We start from the raw sequence: 22,222 nt of genomic DNA on the forward strand, positions 1-22,222 counted from the left end.
ATTTTTATTGGAGATGAAGATGTGTACTTTGGGCTATAGGTCTGAAAGAATCAGTACTCACTAGTTGAGAAAGAAAAGTATACTCCTATTTACTAACGTTAATTCTACAGCCTTTTGTTTCTTGCAATGTCTAAATTGTACAGCAGCAGTAAATGGAAGCTGAAGGACCTAAGACTTTTCACTGGAAAATACGATTGACAAAGGCATGATCCCAAAATATTTGGTGCAAAAAAAAAAAAAAAAAAAATCAAGACAAGGGAATGTGAAGGAATACACACACACAGACACACACAGACACACACAGACAATCATGTAATCAGTTTCAAAAGCAACTTACTTGCCACATTTTGCCATTAAAGCACAAGTTACCAAATACCTACCTGCAATAAGCCTTTTTAAAGGTGGCATAATCCACTCACTATGTTATCACAGTTTTGTTAAACTACTTGAGCAGCAATTAAGACTTGGGTGCTGAGAAATACATTCTTGGTAAACACATGACTTAGAAATGGATCCATTCCCATCATGGTTATCAGAAACCCATAACATTTGGTAAAATTTTAAAAGACAGGATCCAAACAGAACACAGAAAAAAGTTAAATCACTCAATACAAAAAAATGCAGCTCCAAAGACATTTGAAGATAATTACAGGAAGACACCCCGATAAATTAAATTTCACAACACAAAAGAATAAGATCACAAAGGTGGGATGTAAAACAGATTAGCGAAGCACAAATTAAACAAACTGAAGTTAGACATTATCTGTAAAGTGAAGGATTTGGTGTGGAAACTCAGACACAGGCAATATCGCAAAATGATGGGTCAAGCAAGTCCCCAGATGTATGAGCAGCAGATGAAACTGGCTTAAACTGATAAAGTTACGCCATAGGGCAATGCTCTGGAGCCTTCTATAGCAGGCTTTCATGAAAGTACAATCAGAACTGCATAGGAAGGGAAATAGGAGGAAATAAGAGCAAAGACATTACTCTCAGTCCAGAAGAAAATGATTTATGGGAAGACCTGCTTGATTTAACAGACATGTATAGATGTACTTGAGCTACATGAAGGAAATAAATTACAAAAAGTAAAATAAAGACCCAAAATGCTAGAAAACTGGCAAGGCAGATAAAACAGTAAGCAGGACTATTAAGAGAAAGTCAAGTGATATAACAAATAAAATTGAATATATTACTATGTATCTAGACTAATAACAGATACATTACCACAAAAATATGAAGTACATAGGGTAGGGGAGATCAAAAAGAATGCCACCATGGAAGCGCCAAACAAAGACAACTATACAGCAACTAAAACAAGTACCACTGTCAGAAAATAGAAAAGAGAACAGATCACCTATAAGTCTTAGAAACATAAATGTGGTAAAAGCAATGCAAAATATTAAAGCGGACCAGCATTTATCATATACTATTTTAAACAAACTCAAAGCATCAGCACAGGAGAATTAACTTAGAAGGTATACAGAGAAATATACGGGAAAAATACAAAATAATCATTTCATTGATCCAGAAAGGTTTTATAGAGAATTGGGAAACAGAGTAAACACAATATAAATACAACTAAAGAAATTGTTACATTTTGGAGAAGCATTTCTGAATACCTTGTTGAACTTAAAGGCATATGGATAGAAGAATCAAAAGAAACTGCAAGAAGCTCTAATAAATGGGCTGAAGTAACAGTGAGGGAAACTGAGAAAAAAAATTAAGAAAAGCTCCTAGCTGAAAACCCCGGATCAAGATGCAATGTGTAACTTCTGGCTAAAGGTGTTGACATCTTTCACAAAGATCTATCCCCAGGTAAAAATTACTTAAATGCACATCTCGAACAGTCAACCTGGTAATCAGGAAAATGAAACACTGTCTTAAGAATGAGCCGCAAAGCTGTCCTAAGAACTACAGACCAATAACTTGCCTTCTGAAATTACATAAAATTACATACTGGAACCAATAGAGTTTATAGCCATCTAGAAAAAAAAAGTCAATCATATCAATACAACAAAAATGTAATTATCACAAAGACTACATCTCTGCTTACTGTAGCATGATCATTTCCTAGAAAAATGGGAATGGAAATAAAGTCTGAAGCAGACATGTATTAGACAGTGACTGAAAGTGCAAAAAAAAAGAGAGAAAGAATATAAAGAAAAGGAACAGAATAAAAGGAAAGTAAATTAGAAAGCTCACAATAATTCTGGCAAGTATAGAAAACTTCTAGAACAAACACATGTTGACAAAAATTTGTTACAGGAATAATTAATGACGAGTAAACTTAAATCTAAAGATGAAAGGTTAATAATGGTGGCCCAGGATAGTAGACTTCATACAAGTTAGTTTACAAAATCTATAGAAAAAGTGGAAGAAACAGACAAATGCAGATTAAATAAAACATAACAAGAAACAGTTGCACATCACACTGCTGGGTGTGATACACCCATAGCAGAGGGCCTGTATACTGAAAAGCACAATAAAGTGGCAAGACTGTTGTCCTGGAGATTCTGTAAATAAAGTAGCAGCTAACAAGCACTTGGAAATATGAACAACAAAGCATTAATAATAGTGATGAAGTCTGGATCACACTGGATAGCCAAATGTCAACAGTTCAGAAAACAGATTCATGAAAACCAGATACTTTTTTTCCCTTGGACTACTGTATCATTAATCACTGAAATTCCTATACCTAGCAATTATAGTGTCTTGCATATTAAGACACACAAACTCATAAAATACCAGAATCTGCCAGCAGAAATGAGAGCAATTTGGAAGAAAGATACCCAAACAGATCCAACAGAAGTTGGATCAAACAAAAATAAGTTGTAATCATAATTGAATATGCAACCAATACGTGTAACACCATATGAACCCAATACATGTAACACCATATGAACTGCAGGAGTTGACAATTTTAGGTACATAGCAGGACCTGAGAAAAGCACTCTAGGCAAATTCCAAAGCAATACTAATCTCATGAACTTTAAATCATCCTGAATTGGAAATGGGGTTCATTCCCATCACTGTTTTACAAACCTACAACAATGTCAGAAATTTAAAAAAGGAGAGAAAGAAACCAAATCACTTCTAAATAAATTCTACACTGTGTACTCACAGTATGTACGTTTGCATGTATTTCATTTACTTTGGTTGAAACCCGCGAATGTAAACATCTGTTTGGTAAAATCACTTTGATCAACAAAGGAGATTATCGACAGGTGTGCGAGATCAACATTCTCCAGGGTTGAGGAAGCCTCCTCCTAAGAGATTCTGTGATACTTGAGTTAGAATATATAATTAACAGGGATATGGGGACAAGGAGACTTGCCCCCTTCAAAAAAAACAATATTTTTTTCATTTTTTTTTTAAACTTTTACTTTATATGTAGCAGAGGATTTTCCTCAAGCATGCTTGGTGGACTAACATTCGATTTGTCAACCTTTTGGTGTTTTAATCTTAAATGCACCTATATATATTTGGTTTGGATTTTAGTTGAGATATTTTGCAAGCTCCTTAATGTTTACAGATATCGTCTGGGTTTAAGGACCTTGTGTTTCTAAAGTATAGCCAAATAATCCACTTATGCTGTGCTGATGAGGTCATACGACCAAAACATCCACATCCACAGAATGCATCCATAAAGGCTTAAAAATTAAAAAGTCATGGGTATTCAGAAGCCATGTAGCTGAAACACTTCATGTCCTTCAAGAGTCATTTGCATATATTCCATGGGCCTCTATTTCAGGAGGTTTAACATATCACACAGTGGAAAGGGGGGATTAATAAACTAAAATGCCAAGCAATAGGTAAAATTCCAAGAGGTCTGATTTAGCTGAGCAGTGGTAACAATTCTACAACCACTCAGTCTGATGATCAAGTAACCAGTCACGCAGCAAGATAAGAAAGTCAAAGTGGAATATTTAAATTTAAAAAAGTACATCTTTTCATCTTTTATGAACTCTGAAGTTTCCTTCAACAAAAGTAAGCCATGTACAGCATTTTGTTGAGAACAACAAGGTAACAATGTATAATATATGATGAAATATGGACTACCCTGTAAACATAACATTCGGCTGCATCAAAGTTACAAATTCAGTGCTGCTGTGTTGCTCAGAGTACAGCAGTATGTATGTGTGTGATAATGTCAACAGCACCACTAAGGAAACCCACAACAGGCTTGTATGAAAAGCGTATACTTACAATACTACTTTTAGGAAATGTACAACAGGGTGCAGTGCTTTCAGTGGTATAAACAGCTATGACAAACCATGTTCACATATTTCTAAAGGCCATATTAGCAATTCTCGATAGTGCGGTGGCAGCACGTCAGTGTAACAGCCAGAGAAAGACTTGGGAGAGAATATTCTCCAGATGCAGCATCAGTGATTATCCCAAAACAGCTCATCTACAAACTGTGCTACTAGTAAGAACAATAATTAAAGACAGCAAGTTCTGAAGCACTGAATGAGAAAAATACTTACAGTGTCTGGGTCTTCTAGAGTTTCATCGATCTCAGAGTAACTAAGAATAGTATAACCCTTGCATGCTCTCCAGAGCATTCTTTCAAAGGCTTCAATTTTCACTCTATGAATTAATCCAGATATAAATCTGAAAAAGAAGTTGTCATGATTGTTACATTTATAAATACAGCAAGGATTATATAAAAGAGAAATAAAACTATGATGAGCTGCTAAATTAATCAGACAAGATGTAAACGAGTAATAATCTGAAAAATACATTTAAAAATAGGTAAATCAAATGCAACTATGTGTAAAGAGACTGCAATTATGTTACATAAATTAAATATAACATTTGACACTGAGTAGGCATTTATGCAAAACCTTACTTGAGCTCAGTTAGCTCTCAGGAGAAAGTTTGTCCTGTTGTCATCAAATGATACCCTGGATTAATATTTGATTTCTGGCATTAAAGTTTTTACAAAGAGTAGGGACAGTTTTTTTTCCCCCTGAAACTGTCTGATTCACATTTTTGGTATCGGATACTGTATGAAACTGAAGTTGTCAGCAGTTATGTAAACAAATAATTTTAAGAAAAAGTTCCAGCTTCATTAGTGTCTCAAGACTTACCCTGTATGTCACAGAACTCAGCATATAAAACTATTATGCTGCCTCATCCTCTTCTTCCCACAATCAAGTGCAATAGCACCTCTCTATAGTTCTGTGTCCAGAGGGTAGGCTGTTTCAAAAGGATAAAAAAAGAAAGACAGAAAAGAAATGAAAGGTAAATGTAGGGAGGGTAAGTTACTGAAGATGACATTATTCGTACAGATCAGCTGTTATGGTAGCCATTAACTATCATACTCAAACAGTTCTGGCTTTCTGACCTCTTAGAACGGAATCCTTTAGCTAATCTTACTGGAAAGCCATTCACAAGGAAGCATACTCTCATCAAAGACCTAAACTTGAAGATGACAAAACAGATGCGGAAGGACCAGCACACTGTGAATGCAGTTATCATCCAAAGTGATTACCGAAAAAGGCCGTAGAGCTAGGTCTCCTTTGGCAGAATCAGCCCAAGGGGCAGGGGACAAGGTTCGCCTGTTAATGAAACAAAAGGTGATGCAAAGGTGCCCAAATCACCTCAAAAGATATACTTGGTATCTTTTTTCCAAATGGGATGTGACAAAATACAGTTACTTAACCCTTCTGCAAAATTAGTTTTGTCCACAGAGTCCCGAGCCATCTGCCGACATCCACATACTGAAAGGTATTAACATTGGTTATAATAACCTTGGAAGAAAACTATTAGATTGATGAACGGATTCAAAATCAGCTTTTGCAATGGACACCAGCTTCTCTTCAGGAAAACCTTGTTGAGGGGATTTTACACAGACAGCTAGAATCTTTGAAATCCTACTGGCAGAAGTTAGCTCTACTAAGAATATTGCATGAAAGGAGTTTTAAGTCAGTTGATGGTGCATTCACAAAGGGGTGCAGGATCAGTTCATACATCAGAATATTCTGTTGTACAATGAAATCTCTGGCATTTTATATATCTTCAAAGATGCTACAGATGCAGAATGTTATTCGAGATGGCCACTGGACGCACTTTTACAAAAACATAGCCAAAATCAGACAAACTTTTCTGACAAATACTCTTGGACCCGTAGAACAGATGCAAACCTTTCCTGGGAGCCCAAACAGAGAAAAAACAGTACACTTTTCACTGTACATCTTACAAGTAGATCTCTGTGCAAGCAAAAGTAATAAAGACTACACTGTCTGAGGCATTGTGTGACTTTGCTATCACTGGAAAAAATGAATCGTGATCAAACTCACAGCATGTAGGGCTAGATAAGAGTTCTTGTAAAAGAGCAAGACAACAGCATCTTGACAAGGAAATGCTTCCATGGGAAGATGGGTCTGAAAACCATAGAAATAAGTCTGACACAGTAATCAGTATAACAACTTTGGCTATGCAGATAAATATCACAGGAAAAGGAGGCTATCAGGTTATGGGAGACATAGGAATCATTCACACAATCTCTTGAAATAGGCACTATTAAAAATAATTTGGGGTGTTGGTAGATGAGACAAAGGCTGGACAGCAGAAAGCAATGATGGCAAAAGATTTTCTGTCCCACTGCTGAACTGAGTGGTCACTCATTAGGCATAAAAAGGGAAAACCTTAGCCTATATTAAACCAGGCTGGCCTTCTCAGCAATGTGCACAACTATTAAGGAGCACTTTGAATGTACTGCCAACTCCCACATATGGATGGTCTCATAAGCAGGATGGATAAAAATGGGTTCCTCCTTGTTTGATAACATACCAGATTACCACCATGTCCCTCAGACAAACAGAAATAATCAGTTAAAGAGGGTCTTAAAAGGCTGTAAAGGACAGAAGACTTGCCCTCAATCTCCCAAAAGATGTGAAAATTAGATACTTGAGCTGTCTAGGTTCCTTTGTGCTGTAGTTCCCATTGGAATGCCCCCTGCCCATTATACATTACAGACAACATATATCAGTAAATCAGAGCCACCCAAGCACCCCATTTTGGAAGTGAAGGATCCAATTATCAACCTAAGAAAGACACAGCCTGGATAAGCAAACAAGATGGAGAAGAGAATCAGTGCTGACAACACTAGACGTCAAGAGATTCCATGTAGACATTCTGGCATGGAGATCTATGCAGACAATCATCATCAACCTAGAGACTTAAGATAAGGACTCTGCCAATGATAACTGGGAGGACATGAGGAAAAAGACTAAATCATAATATGACCTCGTATGCTAAACAGAGCACTAGTAAGCAGGGTTCTACAGTATTGATGCCTTCACATGGCCCTTTTTTACTGAAGGACCCACTTCCTATACAAGGCAGATCCAGGAATCTAACACAATGTATGAAGGCACGACGTTTGCACAGCCACGAGGAAATTTTGAGAACAGAAAAAAGGTACAAACTGGCTTAGTTTTCAATATTTCTTCTGCTACACTGACGCAGACGCAACTTTGTGTTTTGAACAGAGGCCTGTCTTTTGTACCAGCTCAACGAGCCGATTTAACTGATGTGCTGAAAGATTTACAACTATCTGGCAGAACCCTTGCACTAAAAACTATTTTAAGGATTCAAGTGCTATTGAATGTAGTTTTAAGAAACCTGGCACATATATACCACCAAGTAATGTGACTACTGATCTGTTTAACATTTGTGACAAACAATTTAAAGAAATTCTCTGAAAGATGTATTAATGGTTATGCTAATTTGTCCTCTGCAGAAACTCAAGCCTTGCTTGAGCTTAAACGTATAAATAGCATAGAGATCCACCCTGCAGATAAAGGGGGCGGCATAGTTGTGATGGACAAGGAAAACTATGTACAATCTATGACAGATTACTTAAGTAACTCTATTACATATACTAATGTGTCTGGTCAAGTTTTGAAAATCTGCATTGAAAGGGTCCAGTTTTTGGTGTTTGATTTGTTGATTACTGGGATGATTTCTGAACAGCTGAGTATTTCAAAGTTGATTTTCCTATGGTCCCTATGCTGTAAGGGCTCCCTAAGATACACAAGAACCTTGCAACTCCACTAATGCATCCTACTGTTTCAAGTAGAGGTTGGGTCATTGAACCTCTTTCTATTTTTGTAGAAAAGAACTTGCATGATGCATTGGATAAGTGTAGCACCATCCTTAAAGATACCAAGTGATTTCTTAGTGAGTTGAATAATTATATTGAGGTTATTCAGGGTCTTTGCCTCTTTGTGACTCTAGATGTAGAGTCCCTGTTTACAGTCATCCGCAATTACTGGGGCATCGAGAATGTAAGGGAGATGCTTCTCAGCAATAACGTTCCAAATAACAGTGTCCCTGATCTGTTCACTACTCGAGATTATAATCGAAAATAATTTATTTTTGGTGATGAGTACTACATCCTTGATCTGTTCACTACTCGAGATTATACTCGAAAATAATTTATTTTTGGTGATGAGTACTACATCCAAGGGGTAGGCGTAGCTATGGGGATAGCTTGTGCCAATAGTTACGCCAACCTCTCCCTGGCAAACTGGGAAGCCAAATATGTTCCATCTAACAATACCTACTGCACTTGTATCAAGTGGTACAAAAGGTTGATGGATGACTTTTTTTTGTTGTGGCAAGGTACAGAACAATTACTTGATTTCATCTGTTTTTTGAATGAGTTGAATGGGTTTCTTAGGTTTCCCTCCAAATATTCAGCAGTACAGCTGGAATTTTTGGATGTTAAGGTAACCAAAGACATGGCTCAAAATGTTTCCAAAACCATGTATAGGAAAGATGCGAGGAAGAACAATATCCTGCATAATACTAATATGCATTCGAGACATACTAAGTCTAATGTGCTGAGAGGTCAGATTTTTCGTACGATGAGGCTTTATAGTGAAGATGCCTGACTGAAGATGGCGCTGCATACCCTTAAACAAGAGTTCATTGAGAGAGGCTACAGGGCTGAGGCCATTGATATACAGATAGCCCAGGCCTGGAGTGAAAGACAGGGGAGATGTAGACCATTTTTATGCAATGACTCCAGCTCTAATGCTACTACTAATAGTAATGTTAACGGTATTCCTAGTGACCCAAGGCTGCAGCAATAACATCAGGATGCCCCTGACTTATGCCACTGATATACATATGGTTTGTAATGTCATTAGGAATAACTGGGATATTCTTTCAACTGTGAATGAGCTAGAAGGCATTATAGCTCCTGAACCCCATTTTGCCTTTAGGAATAACAAGCCCCTCAAGAGACAACTATGTTATAAAACACAGCATGCAACACCACATATTCTGTCAGACAGAATGGGGACGTATATGTGTAGGCGATGTGCAGCTTGTACACATATACACAATGGTGGACATTTTAAGCATCCCCACCTTGGTTTTGAAATAGACAGTAAATTCTATGCGGATTGCCAGACTAGTAATGTGGTGTACTTCTGCTATTGTATTGAGTTAGTTTCATTTTATGTAGGCAAAACAAATAGGGTATTAAAAGACAGAGTTCTAGAACATACTAGAGATATTAGGAATGCTAAAGAAACTAATGCCCTAGCTCTCCATGTAGCCAAAACAGGTACTGGCCACAAGTTCAAGTTTCTTGTTTTGGATATTATGCACGAAACGTTAAGAAAAGGTGACGTGAGTAATTGAACTGAACCCTATGAGCAAAAGTGGATCATACGTCTTCAAGCAGATAAACCTCCAGGTCTAAATAATAGGGTTTCTCCTAAACCCTTTTTAAAGGCGAGAGCCCTTAAGCATTGATTATTAGGTGTATTAATAGTTCTGTATAGTATTAGGTATAATCCCATAATGGACTCTGCTTTGCAATTCCTGAGTGAGACATGTTTTAGGTGTATTTTGTTGTATGTATATTCGCTTTATCACTGTACTGCTTTTATATTTAACTGGAATTTATGAGCAATTATAGCTCATCATGTTATGTAACAACTGACAAGCCCATTTGTTTATTCTCTGCTATTTAGACATATAATTTTGTTTTCATGCTTTTTATACATATATTTTTTATGTATTTAAAATGTTTGCAGAGTGCTGCTTTTAACTAATTTGGCATTTTGTAAGTCAAAACAATTAGGCTTTATTTGCAGCATGATTGGTTGAATGAGCATTTATAAGGGTGTGTGCTATTTTGTCTTTTAAACAGTCTGAAGAAGCAAATGTTATTCGCGAAAGCGCTTACTTTTTACAATAAATTTCATCTGTAATAATTTCCTGCCATGTGGAACCACTTCTGTTTTTATTTTTACTATGAGGAAAAGACTACCTGGACTCAGGGACTGCAGTCTGTCTTGGGACAACTATGTCCTTTATCAAATCACAGCTCTAACCTTTAGAACTACATTATGAAGAAATATACTACAGTAAAAAGAATACTGGCATACTTGACAAAATGTAGATAATTTAAAGAGCATTTAGGAAAGGAATTTGTATGCCTACTGTGCAACTTTAAGCAAAATCACTTAATCAGATAGGGCTCCTGAACAGAGGCAATTTACCTAGTTTGCAAATTTTTACAGTCACTATCTTCTAATTATTCCATGAAAGCCTACTAATAAAATGCACTCTGCATTTCCCTTCAACTCTTACTCTCACCGTATTAACCATTTTTGGCCTCAAACCTTTTTTTTTTGTACTTGGAAATTGCAAATATCTGCACTGAGGTATTATTCAGGATGGGAAGGTTAAAATATCTTCCCTTCTACAAACTTTTGACAGAACTTTCTGAGGAAATGAAATATTCTGGAAGATAATAGGAGTTTGGTCAAATAAATATTACACTAAAAACACCTTTTTAATAAGACAGAATTATTTAAAATTGTCATATGTGGAGGTATTAGGACTGCTAATTTAACTCATTCACTCCAATGGAACTCTGCAAGTTTGCACTATAACTTTCAATGGGTGGATCCTAAGTCTTAACAGAACCAAATTATGTCCTCACATTTGAAACATATCTCTGGAACCATAGTGGTTATGAAAGAAGTATGAATGGCGAACTCTTCAGCATAAACTATTTTTATAATGGTAGTATTCTTTAGGCTCTAGGTCTTGAACCAAATGTTATAAGTCACAGTAAACAGAAACTGTTAGATATGTCAGAAACTATTACATATGTATTTTGTAAGCAACTTACAATATCTCCGCAACCACTCAAGATACACACATACTGTCAGCAACATTTTATTCATCTAACTGAAAGCATTCATATGAGGCTAAGTTCTGTCTGTGTTACTTGGTTGTTGAGATATTAAAAAAATATGAAAATGATATCCATATAAATTAATATCATAAAACAATATCCATTTACCTTCACTAGAGAGAGGTCAAATATTAATGCAGTTGAGTTTGCTATTGTGTAAGCTTTAAGATAAAACCTTTTAAAACCTTGCACATAGCATGTTTCAGAATTATTGATGCATATATGAACAACAAATATTCGACACCAAGAGGCGTCAGTAGGAGTTAACTGCAGATATACCTGGAGGTGTCACAGATGTAAAGATTTAAAATTCAGGGTGCCATCTAAATGCAGCTTGTATAATATCCACCATATGCCACCACAGCATATAAAAACTTGCACAAGCATAATATACTCAAGTACAACGTAACAAAGCTGCTTACCCAAGCTTTGCACCAAGCCTCAGCATACTCCTCTGCTCCATCAATGGTTCTTTTTCCAGAGAAGGAAATTCTTCATAGTGTAAGTGTGAATATGGTTCAAACTAAGAAAGAACACATGTTTTTCAGACTCAAAATGCATTACTGACTGCCATAACTATATAACGCAAGTACATTACAAAACAGAAATACAGACCTAAATTGAACCAACCCCTTGAACATGTTCACGAAAACAATCAAACAAAGGAGAAGGAAAGCAGCCATATAAAAATTAAAGTGTTATGAACAGAAGGCAGAGTAAAACGGTATTATGGGGGTCACCTAAACCATACAGATTGCACTTGTAAAACTATCTGCAACATTTTTTGAAGGTACCATTTAACATTTCACTTAAAAAAAAAAAAAAAAAAAAACTGTGAATCCACCTGACAAGTGGGTGACAAAGCCCTGTTAGGTCCAAATAAAAACAAAAAGAGGATGACACTTGCATGCCAGACTATTTGGCATTAAAGCTAGCAGTACTGATTTGCTTTTGTAGGAAAAAGTGCAATACACATTCACTCTGCAAAAGAAAAAAAAGATACCATCACCAAGTCTACTAGGAAACACTAAGATGGCCTTAATCCCATGGACAAATATCATGCATGGATAAATGTAACACAGGCAACAGTGCAACATCCCTCTTCATTTTACAGCCAGAGACTAGTGTGGAGTTGCATTCACATATACAAAAAAAATAGAAAAGATAACTGAAGTGATTGTTAAAATAAAAGGTGGCTCCAGAAAGGGAAAAGTACAGTTTTGTACCTACCATAAATATAGATGTTCGAAGATCCACATTGCTGCAGTCCTTACATATGGGTAGTCCACTGTCCTCGGTCGGCCCAAATACCAAAGTATTAGGCTGACGTCGGTCATGGGCGCTCAGATCTGACATCAGAGCATCAGGGTATAAAAGCGCATGACTGACGTCATATCCTCCGTCTTTTCTTGCCCCAGATGTCAGAAGGCCCTAAAAAGAAAGGCCACAGCCAAAAATAGAAAACTTCCCAAAAGGCATGTACAAATAACAGCTACCACCCAAACCATACAACCATTCCAAACTACAGAGGGGAAGGAGGGAGGGTAAATTGGACTGCAGCAATGTGGATCTTCGAACATCTACATTTATGGTAGGTACAAAACTGTACTATGTTCTTCATCTCACATTGCTGCAGTCCTTACATATGGGTAGAATCCCAAAGCAGAGGTAAAGGGAGGCTGGCAAAATCATAAAGCATTGGGAGCTGCCAAAATGCCCTGTAAGATTGCAGTGGCAAACCCAGCCCTAGATTTGGAATAAAGAGGAAGGTGGTAATGTTTAGAAAAAGTATGCACTGAACTCCAAGTAGCTGCTTCCAAAATATCTTTAGTAGCTACTCCCCTTAAAAAAGCTGTGGAAGTGGCAGTAGCCCTGGTGGAGTGAGGTCTGATTCCAGCCGGAATCTCCTTACCATGATGAGAATAACAAAAAGCAATACAAAAGCCAATCCACTTAGAAATAGTTTGTTTTGAAACAGGTTTCCCCTGAGAACCCAAAGCAAAAGAAACAAACAACTGCTGAGACTGTCTGAACCCTTTAGTTCTGCTCAAATAATAAAGCAACTGCCTGTGAATATCCAAAGTGTGCAGAATTTTCTCCCCTTTATTTTGGGGATCTGCATAAAAAGTAGGCAAATGAATTGATTGGTTCAAGGCCACATTTGAAACCACTTTAGGCATAAAAGTAGGATTAGTACGCAGAGATACCCTATCCTTATGAAAAACTAGGAAGGGTTCAACTGCCATAAGAGCCTGTAATTCAGAAACCCTTCTAGCAGACGTAATGGCCAACAAAAACGCAGTCTTCCAAGACAAAAACTTTAACTCAGCAGTAGCTGCAAGTTCAAAAGGAGGTAAAGTAAGTTTTTCCAACACAAAATTGAGATCCCAGGCAGGAGTGGGAGCTCTACGTGGGGGTCTTATGTTCTTTGCCCCTCTAAGAAATTGCTTAAACAAAGGATGAGAGAATAATGGAGGGTCACAGTCATAGTGAGCAGAAATGGCTGCAGCATGAACTTTTATAGAGGAGAAAGACAAATCCTTGTCTAATAATTCTGTAAGATATTGAAGAGAAACACTTAAATCAGGCCTGGAAACATCAAAGCCCTTTGCTTTGCTCCAAATTAAAAATCTCCTCCATTTATCAGCATAAACTTTCCTTGTACTAGGCCTTCTGGCCTCCAAAATAACATTCAAAACTTGTTGTGGAAGCTGCGACCCTCCAGGGTCTAGAACAGAATATGCCAGGCTGTTAGATGCAGGGACTGAATCCTGACATTGAGGAAATGATTGCCTTCGATTCCGCACCTTTTGTCACAGGAGAGCAAAGGCCATGGAGGCTCCCGTACTAAACTCCTCAGCAGAGGGTACCAGTGCTGTCGAGGCCAATCTGGAGCTATTAGAATCATGGAGGGCTTGTCTTGTCTGACCTTCAAGAGTACCTTGGGGAGGAGAGGCAGAGGCGGAAAGGCATAGACGTGAAGATTGCTCCAACTGAATGATAGAGCATCCACTTTCCAAGCTGTGGGATGAAACATTTTTGTGCAAAACTTTGGCAACTGGAAATTTAGTGGAGAAGCGAACAGATCTATGTCTGGAGTTCCCCATAACACTGTCAATTTTCGAAATACATGAGGATCCAATTTCCACTCATGGGGATCCACTAACTGTCTGCTCAAAACATCTGCTAAGGAGTTCTGTGCTCCTGGTAGAAACCTTGCCTGAAGATTGAGGTGTAAACTGAGAGCAGTCTCCCACAAATTCATTGCTTGCCTGCAAAGAGGGTACGAATGGGTTCCCCCTTGCTTGTTGATGTAGCACATGACAGTTGTGTTGTCTGTTTGAATCAACACCTGCCCTGGGTGAGGTAAATCCTTGAAAGCCATCAATGCAAATTGGACTGCTAACATCTCCTTCAAGTTGATATGTAAATGTTGAAGTCTGGCAGGCCACGTGTCTTGAACCCATTTTCCATTGAGGTGTGCTCCCCAAGCCTTGTCCGAGGCATCTGTCGTTAAAATCTGACTCGCCTCTGGTCGGGTCACAGAGAGTCCCTTGTTTAGGTGACATTCCTGAGCCCACCACAAAAATTCCTTTTGAATGCAAGGTATTATTTGAATGACAGTGTCCAGATCTTGGCAGTGTTGTGTCCATACATTGTTGAGATACCATTGTAGCTTCCTCATATGCAGTTTGGCATTGGGAAGCACCAGAATACAAGATGCCATGAACCCCAAGGCTTGAAGGACTGTCCTTGCAGTCAGCCTGGACCGTAGAGACAATTGATGGAAGTAAAGTGCAAGGTTCTTTTGCTTGTCCGGGGTCAAAAAGGCCATCTGGGAAGCTGTATTCAGTCTCACACCCAGAAAGCACATTTCCTGAGAGGGTACTAGACTGGACTTTGTTTTGTTCACAGAATACCCTAGGCACCTTAACACTGCCATCACATACTGTAGATGATGAAGAAGTTCGTACTTGTCTTGAGCAAGAATCAGGCAATCGTCCAAATAAGGATAAATTTTTATTCCTCTTAACCTGAAGAAGGCTATCACTGGAGCCAGAACCTTTGTGAACACCCTGGGCGCAGTAGATAAGCCAAAGGGCAATGCAGAGAACTGATAATGTAAAGTCCCAGCCCGAAAACGCAGGTATCTCCTGCAACTGGGCCTGATAGGAACATGAAGAGAAGCCTCTTTGAGATCCAGAGTTACCATCCAGTGATCTTTGCCCAACAGAGGTAGAAGTTGTTGCAACGTCAACATTTTGAATTTTGGAATGTCCAGGTATGTGTTGAGGATAGATAAATCCAAAATCGGCCTCCAAGTGTCTCCTTTCTTTGGTACTAGAAACAGGCGAGAATAAAATCCTAGGCCCACGTCTGACAGAGGGACCTGCTGTATAGCCCCCATTTGAAGAAGTAAAGAAATCTGCTTGTGAGCCTCTACCCTTTGCTGAGGAGGAACGTCTGGCATGCCTTTGAAAGGAGGCAATGTATGGAAATAAAACTTGTAGCCTCGGTCTATAATGTCCAACACCCATTTGTCCTGGGTGACTAATAGCCAGTTTTGCTTGAAGAGTGCCAACTTTCCTCCCAAAGGAGCTGCCAGGCAGGAAGAATCTGGCAGCTGAAAATGCAGGTCATTGGGCCTGTTTACGAAAGGACTGGCCCCTGCCCTCACCTGTAGATTGTGCAGGTGAACTCCACGTTCTAGGCCTGAAAGTACTCTGAGTTCTGCCCCTACCACGTCTAGATCTACCCCTAGACTGTGAATCAGAAGAAGGATAAGCCCATCCCTTAGTAGGCCAATTCCTGCTAAACTTAGGAGGCTGCACCTGCAAAAAATCTTTAACAGTCTGCATAGACTTAGCCTTGTCTTCCATTTTCTTCAAGACAGACTCCACAGGAGAACCAAACAAAACTTCAGATTGTAAAGGAGCATCCAAAATTCTAGTTTTAACATGCTCTGACAAATTCTGATCCTTAAGCCAGGCGTGCCTGCGGATAACTGAACCAGTGGCAGCCACCCTGGAAGAAGCCTGTAAAGCATCGAAACCACACTGCAAAGAATGCTTACCCACCTGTTCAGAGGCATGTACCAAAGCCTGTAACTCTTTACACTCTATGCCCTCTGCCAAAGCATCCACTTTAGATTTTAGTTGAGTAAGGAGAAAATTCTGATACTTCAACATATGAAACTGGCAATTCAAAGCCCTCATTGCTAAAGTGGAAGAGGTATACACTTTCTTACCCCATCTATCCAAAGCTCTAGCATCTTTATCTATAGGAACTGGATTCTTTACAACAGAAGCCCTGACACCCTTAGGTCCCTGGCTAATAGTTTCTGGGTCAGCCCTTGGACTCTTATACAGATATTTATGAGCCTCAGGTACTCTGTAATACCTGTCTGGCTTAACTGGCGCAGGAGGCAGAGAGTCTGGATTAAGGGAAGCCTCGGAGAAAACATCTTGAACAACATCCAAAACAGGAGGTATAGCCAAGGGCCTATGTTGTGGTAAAAACAAAAATTCCCTAAGCCTCTTTCGGGAATCTGAGAAATCCTGACCTTCCCATTTAAAATGTTCCCTCATAGAATGCAGGGTTTCTGAAAAAGAAAAATCCTCTGGAGGAGAAGCAGAAGGAGTGGAATCCTCTGCGTCTGAATCAGAATAAGGGGGAAAATCCTGAATGTCTTCAGCCGAAGACTCTGAGTAATCTGAAGCCTGCTCCAAACTTTCTACCTCTGGCTCCACCCTAGGCCTCTTATCAGGAGGGGGCATAGAACCTCTGATTAAAGAAATTAAATATTCCGCCATTTTAAGCATGTGTTTTTTAGGCACAGAACCTGCAGAACTGGGACTGACACCCGTGGAAGGCAAACCAGGCCTGCCTTTGGAAGGAGCCTTAGAGACAGAAGGAGAAGGCCTAACCACCTTAGGCAAGGAAGGGAGAACAGCAACCTGAGAGGCCCCCTCAGCCTGACCCGACTCCTGCGAGGCCACATCTTGCAAAATCAAAGCCTCCCCCTGAGACTCAACTGAAACCTCGGCTGGATCCACAGATTCCACCGTAGTTTCTAAAGAACCGGCGTCCGGAACAGACGACTCATCCTGCCTGGACTTTAAAGATTTGTCTTTGCGCTTCTTCGCGGTAGCGGGCGTCGGAGGATCCGACGGCATATTATAACTACACCGCTTACCGAAGACAAGCCTAGCGCAATCTAACCTACGTTTAATGGTGCGCTTATTAAACCTAGCACAAAAGCGACACCCGACTACGTCGTGCTCAGGTCCCAAACAAGGAATACAAAGAGAGTGGTAATCCCTATGCGGTATCTGTTTCCCACAAGAAATACAATTATTCACTTTTTCTGACATCCGGAATTAACTGAGGCAAGAAAAAACAAAAATATTCCCCAACGGGGTACTTAGCCCAACTTGGATTCGGTCTGAAACTAAGAATACGAAAATTTCAGAACGCCGAACGGCACTTGCAAACGCTGCTTCTGCATCGGACCATGCGGCAAAAGACTGAGGATATGACGTCGGTCATGCGCTTTTATACCCTGACGCTCTGATGTCAGATCTGAGCGCCCATGACCGACGTCAGCCTAATACTTTGGTATTCGGGCCGACCGAGGACAGCGGACTACCCATATGTAAGGACTGCAGCAATGTGAGATGAAGAACATCAAATTGATACATCATTTGCAAAGCTTCATAAACTTATTTGGAGCTGTAAGCAGAAAAGGGAAGGAGAAAGATCAAGAAACTAGGAATATATAGTTCCTGAAGAATGTGGCACCTGAAAAAGCTAGGCGTCTAGTGGGGATGCAAAAACCATCCATGAAACACCACAGGTGTGTGTGTTCTAGCTTGGATGCATTAAAGCACATTACTTGTGGGGCAGTACAACACGGGATAGCGGAGAAGTTATTCTAAGAGAAATCAAAGTCGGTTATCAATGAAGCATGTACTGTCAAGTAAATGGAAGAACTACTCATCTCTACCTTTCTTTCTGTACATCGAAGTATATGCCACTGTGTCACAACTACTGTTTAGTAGGTTACGAATTGTTTTGTGTCTAAACGGTAAAAGTAATGAGCAAGATACATTAGAACCATCAGGCAAAAGTACAGTAAACTTCCTACACGGAGACTAAGGAACTGCCAGTGTGCACACCGCAACTCAAATTATGCACGAGTACTAGGCAGTAAATGTATGGTCATACAATGAAATGGATGCTAGCATTAGAAACCCATCAAGAAAAGGATCTTTATTCCAGATTAATGAAGAGATGTATGGAAAAGGGGTATTTACCATTCACTATTACAAAAGCCAAAGAAAGTACAGTTGTGTAAAATCTTACCATAACAGTAGATGCCCTTCCCTTCACTGTTGCAATATACTTCACAATAGGGATCCCCTGCCTAGGGTAGCCCAGCATTCGGCCAGTATACCAAAGCCTTTAGGTTGTAATGGGTATGCCATATGTCACACACATGCTCCTCATGCACGGTGAAAGGCGTAAAAGTGAAGTCCAGATGTACCATCCCCAGAACTAAACCCCCCCAATAGGAATGACAGTCTAAGGATACTAGTAACAGGTACATCCAGAAAGAAAAAGGATCAGGGAGAACAGGGAAGGAGCGAATACCACAACAGTGAAAATGTCATCTACTATTATGGTAAGAGTTTACACAACTGTACTATGTTCCTCCATATCACTGCTGTAAAGAATACTGCAATAGGGAGAGTAAAACAGATCGGGAAGAAATCTGGGAGGAGGAAGGGCCAGCAGAGCCCTCTGGAAAGTCTTGAAAGAATGTCCCTGGCAAAACCAGCACTAGCCCTAGAAATTACATCCAACTTACAGTGCCTGCTAGAAGTCTGCACAGAAGTTCAGGTAGTCGCCTCAAGAATAGAATTAGTATCCAAACACTTGAAAAAAGCACCAAGAGGCTACAGCCCTAGTAGAATGAGCATTAACAGAAGTGGGAAGGCTCTTCCCATGAAAGGAATAACGCAACAAAATGGCTTTAGATATCCAAGAAGAAACGGTTTGCTTGGAAACAGCCAAACCTAAAGACCTAGAATGCAAGGAAACAAAAACGCTGCTTAAACTAACAAATGGCTTTAGTTTTGTCTAAATAATATCAGAGTTGTCTATGCAAGTTCTGAAGAACCTTCTCACTAGCAGACTGTGGAGAAGGGGGAAAAAAGTGGGCAAATGAATAGACTAAGAGACAACTCATTAACCACCTTGGGCATAAAAAGATTCATAAGAGACACCCCGTCCTTATGAAAAAACAAAAAAGGAGGGACAGCCATAAGGGCTTGCAGCTCATCTGGCAGAGTTAAGAGCTAAAGGTAAGAGTCAACAGAAGAACAGCCTTCCAAGAATAATGTTGTAAGGAAGCTGAAGCTACAGGCACAAAAGAAGCCTAAGTCAACTTTTCTAAAACAAAATTAAGGTCCCTGGAAGGAAGAAATAGCTTCCTGAGAGGCCTAATGTGAAGCCTGAAATCTAGAGGCCAAAGGGGGAGTCAAAGGCAGACAAGAAGAGATGGCCGACAGGTGGACTTTAACAGAATATACCAACCCACCATTAAGCAATTCACACATATGGGAGAGAACCAAAGAAACATCCACAGTAAGTGGATCCAGGTTAGGAGAGATGCCAGAAAAAAAAAAAAGTGTCTGAAGGGCATCAAAACCCTATCACACACAATGTAAATTGAAGAGTAGACAGGTGGGGATGGATGAGAGACCCCTTTTCTTGTATTATTAGGTCCACCCTATGAAGTAACTTGTGATGATTGCCCTTGGCTAAATGCAGAAGAGGGAACCAATGCTGACCGAGCCAAAAGGGAGTCACCGGCAAGATTTTGGGGACATCCTGTTCCATCTTGAACATGACTTTCAGAATGAGAGAAAGGAGAGGGAAGGCATAAAGAAACATCTCCTTCCAAGAAAGAGAGGGTGTTCACTTTCCAAGCCAGAGGACATGGGACTCTGATGCAAGAGAGAGGAAGTTGTCTGTTCAGAGGGGAGGCAAAGAGATCTACTTGAGGAGTATCCCACTGGTGAACAACTTAAACACATCCCTGTGAAGCATCCACTTGTGGGATCATGTCATGGACTGTCTCAGGGAATCTACTGCTATGTTCTGATTTTTTGGTAGCTAAATCACAAAATTGAAGAGCTAATCTGAAAGTACAGTTGTGTACACTTACCATAAATGTAGATGTTCAAATGTATTCACTGTTGCAGCTCTCACATTTGGGTTATCCATGCCAGGGTAGTCCTAGGTCGGCCCGAATACCAGAGGCTTAGTATTTCTGCGTTGGTTGCTGTTGCTTCAGGATGGACGTCAGGTCGTCAGTAATATAAAGTAAGGCAGCCGACACCATTACATCAGTTTTTCTTGCCCAGTCAGGAGCCCCCAAGTGGGAGCCAGGTTCTGGTGGAAGAACCCCACCAGTAGAAAGTAAATACCAAAATGTTCCTTGTAAAGAGAGAGAGAGAGAGCGAGAAGAGGGGGGGGTGGAGGGAGGGAAACCAGGACTGCAAAAGTGAATACACTCGAACATCCACATTTGTTAAGTGTACACAACTGTACTATGTTCTTCATATTTCACTGTTGAAGTCATCACATTTGGGTTGATTGCCAAAGCTGAGAAGAGGGTGGAGTTAGTCAAGGAGACTAGGGGCTGGCTAGGATGCCCTGCAAGACTGCAGTGGCAAAGCCTGCCTTACATTTGGAGAAGATAGGCAGGTGGTAATGTTTGGTGAAGATGTGAACAGATGTCCAGGTGTTATCCTCCAGGATGGCTCTGGTGGGGACTCCTCTGAGGAAAGCTGCAGAGGTGGAGGCTGCTCTGGTGGAGTGAGTCCTGACCCCCCCTTAGGGGGAGGGTTTCCCTGTTGCTTGCAACAGAAATGGATGCAGTGTGCTATCCATTTGGATGGCTTTGCCCTCTGGCCCTGTAGCAAAGCTAACCAGCAATTGATCAGACTTTCTGAAGGATTTAGTCCTGTCTGGATAGAATCTGAGCTGTCTGTGCACATCAAGATAGTGCAGGATCCTTTCCTCCTTGTTTTGTGGTTTAGGGAAAAAGGTGAGCAAATTAATGGATTGGTTGAGAGCCACACTAGACACCACTTTGGGCATGAAGGATGGGTTAGTCCTGAGGGAAACCCTGTCAGCATGGAAAATGATGAAGGGCTCCACAGCCATGAGTGCTTGTAGTGCAAAGGCCCTTCTGGCTGAAGTGACGGCCAGAAGAAAAGCAGTCTTCCAAGAGAGAAATTTTAACTCTGCTGAAGATGCTGGTTTGAAGGGGGGCAGGGTGAGCTTTTCCAACACAAAAGTTAAAGGTCCCCAAGCTGGGGTAGGTGCTCTTCTGGGTGGCCTCATGTTGCTAGCCCCACTTAGGAATCGTTTGATCAGAGGGTGTGAGAAAAGGGGCTGCTCAGTGGAGAAATGAGCAGAGATAGCAAAGGCATGAATTTTAATAGGAGGAAAAAGAGAGACCACTGTGTAGCAGGTTAGCTAAGTAATCCAGGCTCCCTTAGGCTGAATCCAGGTGCAGAACAGTTTCTATTTGTCAGCATAAGGCTTTCTAGTGTTAGGGCGTCTGACCTCACGTATAACATCTAGAACCGGTTTACTGAGGTTGGCAGATTGATCAGTGGTTAGGGAATAAGCCAAGCTGTTAAACTGAGGGTCTGCATTTGGGGATGCATGAATTCTCCTTCCCTCTGGGTCAGAAGGGTTGGGGTTTGAGTGAGATGCCACAGTGGCAGTTGGGACAGGCTGCGCAGCTGAGAGTACCAGTGCTGGTGAAGTCAGTCTGGAGCAATAAGAACTGTCCTTGGTTTTTCTTCCCTTATTTTGAGCAGCACCCTGAGGATGAGAGGTAATGCCGGAAAGGCATAGACCGATAGACTGACCCAGGGGAAAAACAGGGCATCCACTTTCCAAGCCAGG

General features: G+C 40.2%; 1 protein-coding gene across 1 annotated transcript in view; it reads right to left on the reverse strand.

Annotated features, from left to right (window-relative positions):
- ATP6V0A2 (ATPase H+ transporting V0 subunit a2) overlaps nucleotides 1–22,222 on the reverse strand; it is an 834,711-nt gene that overhangs the window by 607,131 nt on the left and 205,358 nt on the right. The window contains exons 5-6 of the mRNA XM_044068544.1: nucleotides 11,656–11,756; nucleotides 4,488–4,614 (exon numbers count right to left, since the gene is read on the reverse strand). Of these exons, the coding sequence (XP_043924479.1) occupies nucleotides 4,488–4,614; nucleotides 11,656–11,756 (228 nt within the window). The remainder of the gene's footprint in view (nucleotides 1–4,487; nucleotides 4,615–11,655; nucleotides 11,757–22,222) is intronic.

Source organism: Protopterus annectens, chromosome 4.part0 (assembly GCF_019279795.1).
Source record: "Protopterus annectens isolate FY-2018-M chromosome 4.part0, PAN1.0, whole genome shotgun sequence".
Classification (NCBI taxonomy): domain Eukaryota; kingdom Metazoa; phylum Chordata; order Ceratodontiformes; family Protopteridae; genus Protopterus; species Protopterus annectens.